At 32.9% G+C, this 4,943-nt stretch overlaps 1 protein-coding gene across 1 annotated transcript; it reads right to left on the reverse strand.

Annotated features, from left to right (window-relative positions):
- Positions 1–1,066: 1,066 nt before the first annotated feature.
- LOC109817810 (xylan O-acetyltransferase 1) lies at positions 1,067–4,648 on the reverse strand. Its single transcript, XM_020383152.3, has 5 exons — positions 3,835–4,648; positions 3,566–3,737; positions 2,812–3,017; positions 2,539–2,697; positions 1,067–1,754 (listed from the first exon to the last, which is right to left on the reverse strand). The coding sequence occupies exons 1-5, from the start codon at positions 4,452–4,454 to the stop codon at positions 1,406–1,408; spliced, it is 1,506 nt and encodes a 501-aa protein (XP_020238741.1). The 5' UTR covers positions 4,455–4,648; the 3' UTR covers positions 1,067–1,405.
- Between the last annotated feature and the right edge of the window lie 295 nt (positions 4,649–4,943).

A 4,943-nucleotide genomic window follows, 5' to 3' on the forward strand; every position in this document is an offset into this window, starting at 1 on the left:
GAAAATTAAATGAAGTAATTTCATCAAACGGATTAGAAATATAAAAATCTAATAATTGAGCTATTTTGGGTTTTTAAAAAATAAGACTTGAGTCTCCCATTAAATACTCTCGAAAGAAAATTCAAGTTTAAAAGTTCAAGTTTAAGAAAAGATAATTTACAACAATTCAAATACTTTGTTTAAAAGAAGTCATTTGTGAAAGACTCAATTCTTCTTACAAGAGACTTTTTCACGAATGACTCAATTCTCCTTAATAGATAATAATATTTGTGAAAAATCTTTTATTAAAATCAATTTCATATATTTTATCATCAACATATATTTTTTGGATACAAAATTTATCATATTTTATTCTTCCAACTCCTATATATAAAAAAGGTTTTTCATTAAATATAAACAAAGACCAAGAAACACGAGAGAATAGAATTAGAACAAGATAATTATTGAGAATTTTAGGTTGACAAAAAAAGTACTAGAATTTCAATTTGTGTTATCATCATTGTTGAGAGTGAATAATTGTTTTTGAGCTTTCCTTTTGTATTCGAAGATGGTTGTCCCTTGAAATTTTGATATGGAAATTATAGGTAAAAGAGTTCTTGGTGGGGTTGTCAAGGTGAGTTTTCTCAAGTGTAAAAGGTCTGGTACTACATTTTTGGATTCACTATAAGGTATGTGATCCCTATGGGCTAGTCAAGAGTGTTCATAGAAGAGTATCTCAAGGGGGGTTGTCAGGGTGGAATTTCTTAAGTGTAAAATACTTGTTGCTTTGTAATGTTTTCACATATTGAAAATCTCAAACCCCCCTTAGAAACTAGATGTAAGTTATAGATCGTGGTTGAACCGATATAAATCTTGGTTTCTTCTATATATCCTTAAACTCCTTTATTGCTTTATATATTTATGTTTATGCTTTAATTACTTATTGGTTGGGGTTTGGGATTTCTGTCTCTTCACATCTGATTCTTTTGCAATTGAAGTTAAACAATTATTCTATGGAAACAAACAAAATGAAACACACACAGAAACCTTAGGGCTATATAGAAACCGAAAGTTGAAACAATTAATCTACTAAACGAAACTTTGATGCTTTATTTTCTCTTCATTCAGGGAAAAAGGATTCATTGTACATTTAAGGATCTTGTGCTTCCGTGCTTGGCTAAGTTGGCTTAACAAAGAAACATGATGAAATAAAAAGGGGGTAAAAATGCCCAATTCCTAAAAAACAAAAAAAAACAAAAAAAGTCTATATAAAGTTGCTAAAATTACAAAAGCTGACAAACAATTGTTGAGGCATTCAAGGGAAAAGGAGCTTTTTCCATAAGAAAAGGTAGAAATAATAACAATTAAGGAAAAAAGGAAAAAGGGAATAGAAGTATGTGTGAAGATATCTATAGGTTGGTGTAGGTCAAGATTGAGAAATGATCCGTGCATAAAGGAACTCATTCCATGTGTCGGGTAATCCTGGTAAACACCAATGAATACAATCTGCATAAGTGGCAGGATCAGCTTGCTGTTCTGGAGTTAACATCTTGCCTTGGCGTATGGTGTAAACAGAGGTGTGTGCATCTTTTCTCAACTCTGATAAACTAGTGATGTTAATGAAGTACACTGGCACCTTCATTGATTGTGTCACATTGTTGGCAATTGCAAAAAGTCTACGATCTGTTCCCACATCCAATGGGGTTGACATATTGAGAACCGGAGTGGTTTCCATAGCACATTTTATACCATCTGGGTTGTTCCAATCCTCACTCCTACAAATTCATATGGTTAAATGTAAATCTTCAATTCAAATGTGTTCAAAAGTATTATTAGTTTCTAAGTCGATGTAACAATTATAAACATCGTAAAAAAATAAAAGTTACAGTTATATTTTTTCTTATCACTTATCTTTCATATTTTTACAAACTATTACTCAATTTTTAAAATTATTTATTTTGTCACTTTGTTAATTGATCGTATAATATTGTTAATAAATCATTATCATAACATGTTAATTACTGACGTAACATGATTATTATTGTGACAAGTTAATTGTTGATATGTTACATTATAATATAGGTATTATATTAGTAATTAACGTGAATGATCAATACGTTAATGATCAAATAACTATACAACTCACAAGAAGGTGAAAAATATACAAAGTTTTAAAAGTTGAACAGTAATTTTAAGAATTGGTTACAAATTTTACAAAAGAATATATAAAAAAAAGGTGACAAAAGGTAAGCTAAAAGGATAAAAAAAAACGTACGGTGGCCAACTACACTATCAAAATTGAAGACACCTACCTAATGGCATAACAAAGTCGTAGTATAATATGAATTTCACACTGATTGACAATTCGTCTGTATCATTAAAGATGTTTAGATAATTTTTATATATTAGATATGACGCAAGACTTAAATTGTATTGTCTCTGTGTCTTTATCTATGTGTATGACATATAATGTCCATATCACTGTTCATAGTATGAAATAAAATTTTGTTGATTCTTCAAATATGAGAAGTCATAAATTAAGAATCAGTGATTAATTACTTGATATGAAGAGGGGACGTGCTGCTGAAGAAAACTTTGGTTCGATTTGGGTCAATGTTGTCATCTACCCATTTTGACCATGTCGCGAGGACTCTCCCATATGCTATTGGCCGAGGAACTTCATCGTATTCCGTGGACCCTTCACCGAATGACCCTCGTCTATTGCATCACACCCAAGAATATACAAATTCATTATTTGCTTCAAAATTACGTAAACTTCAAAAGAGGAAAAAAAAAAAAAGGGATTGGATTAGAGAATGATCATGTTCTTACAAAACTTTCATAGTGAAAGTGTTCATCCACCATATGTAGGTGTTAAAGATGAGGTAGTCCACACTCTTCCAATTCACTCCATGCTTTTCGATCGATTCAGGCATGATGATACGGTTCAAGATGCTGTGCATGTTTGGATCATCTGAATTTGACTCTACAAGGAACGGTGCCCAGTAGAATTCCACCGTAGTAACGTGCTCTGGCTCCTACACAAACATAACCATGAGTGCATCCTAAGCAATATGGAATAAATATTCCCTAGATAACGTGTCCTTTCTTAACTACCAAGAGATTCGTGTAATTTCCCAAAGCTATAACTTTCAGACAAAGGCCAAACAAGTAGGTAACTTGGTTTTTAAACCAAACCCCATTTGGATCATCAAATTCAGTGGTCCACCATCATCATGCACAAAATGATTCTAATTTCAGCTTTACACCCACTCCAGCCCAAAAGGGTAAAAATTAATGAAGATAAAAGAGTACTTTACCAATATGATGTTATGCTTGTGGTTAATCATTATGGCAAACTAATAAAAATGTGTTTTAGGTTTGTTAAAATTAACTTTATTTTTTTGTATTTTTTAAACAAAGTGTAGGATTAGAGATGAAATTCATCACATTTGACAAATACAAAGATCAAAACTACCATTTTTAAAATATAGGAACCAAAACTATTTTTTTTATTAAATTTTGAATAACCTTAAAACACATTTATCAACGAGAGAAGAAGAAGGACAATTACTGAATTACAAACCTCGATTTTGAAGATAGCAAGAGAACCAGTTTTGTACCAAGTCTTGTTAAGTGAAGGAACCGCAGAATTGACCATACAAACCATTGATTCCCACTGGTTCCTATTCAGTGAATCTCCAACAAACATGAGCCTCTTCCCTCTGATCTTCTCAAACAAAAGCTTCGGTTTGAACCTTAACAATTCACAAAAACACAACCAATAAGAACACTACAAAAAAAAAAAAAAAAAGAATGAAACTAGCTATCTAAAAGAACATGATAAACACGTACTTGGGAAGAGAACAATCTCTTGGCTTCCACTTCCAATTCTGATACATAGAATCACGTCGTCCATTCTTCATGCATGTCACTTGCGAAGTGAGAAACTCACACTGTTCTTCTTTGTACAAAGGGTGTGTCTCGTTATCCAAAACCCACTCCCCAGTAAACAAGTCACAATCTTCTGGTGGCAACTCAACAACCTCTTCTTCTTTTTCCTCCTCTTCTTCTTCCACTTCTTCCTCTTCCTCCGCACGTGGCAGTTCAATCTTTCTCTCTTTCTCCACCACCGTTTTCAAATCAACACGTTCTTGTGTCTCATCAGAATCCTCATCATCACTACTCTTCTCTAGTTGAACCCTAGAACTCTTCGTAACCGTGACAGTGTCTTCCACGTCCTTCTCAGTGTCCCTTTGAACACTTGGAACAGACTCAACCTCTTGCGTTTCGTGCGCTTTTGGACTCGAGAATGGGAACTCGGCTATGGACTTAACGTCCTCGTTGTACATGAAGAGCCCGAAGAGGAAGATCGAGAACACCACCACGAAAATGGAGAGGTTGTTGTTCTTGCGACCCTTCATTGACCCCATTTCTGAGTTGAAGAGTGAGGATTTTCTTCGAAGAGGCTGCATGGGGGAGAGAGAAGAAAGAAGTGGTGATGTCAGAATAGTGATAGTAGTGTTCTCTGAGCAAGGAAGAAGGAAAGAGAGGTAGAAATATTATAGCATTCAAAGCAAGGAGAGACATTGAAATTCTTGTATTAGGTTGGGTTTGTTCGTTTAATTAAGGTTTGGTGGAATGGTCTTGTCTTTCAAGAATATACAAGAGGTTATTGGTGGAGGGAAAGTTGTCTTTCTCAACTCACAACCTAGAATCTACATCTATACAATCTTGTTGCTATGAATATAATTTATATTATTATTATATACATATATATTAAGCTTAATTACACTTTTTTAGTGTCTTAATTTTATGATTTTGTAAACTTTATCATATATCTTATAAAATTATATATTTTATTATATTTTATCATCATGTTAATGTATGATTTTGATACATTAAGTCACCTTAATTATCATTCATATATTATATAAAAAATTTATGTTAACAGTCAATATGAC

The sequence above is a fragment of the Cajanus cajan genome, chromosome 9 (assembly GCF_000230855.2).
Source record: "Cajanus cajan strain Asha chromosome 9, NIPB_CcT2T_4, whole genome shotgun sequence".
NCBI lineage: Eukaryota > Viridiplantae > Streptophyta > Magnoliopsida > Fabales > Fabaceae > Cajanus > Cajanus cajan.

Excerpts from the sequence above, each read along its gene's own strand:
- LOC109817810 (XM_020383152.3), bottom strand. The coding sequence starts at position 4,454 with ATGCAGCCTCTTCGAAGAAAATCCTCACTCTTCAACTCAGAAATGGGG. Across the intron at positions 3,018-3,565 it reads TTGCTATCTTCAAAATCGAG|GAGCCAGAGCACGTTACTAC; the intron begins GTTTGTAATTCA and ends ATGTTTGTGTAG. Across the intron at positions 1,755-2,538 it reads ACGTCCCCTCTTCATATCAA|GAGTGAGGATTGGAACAACC; the intron begins GTAATTAATCAC and ends ATGAATTTGTAG.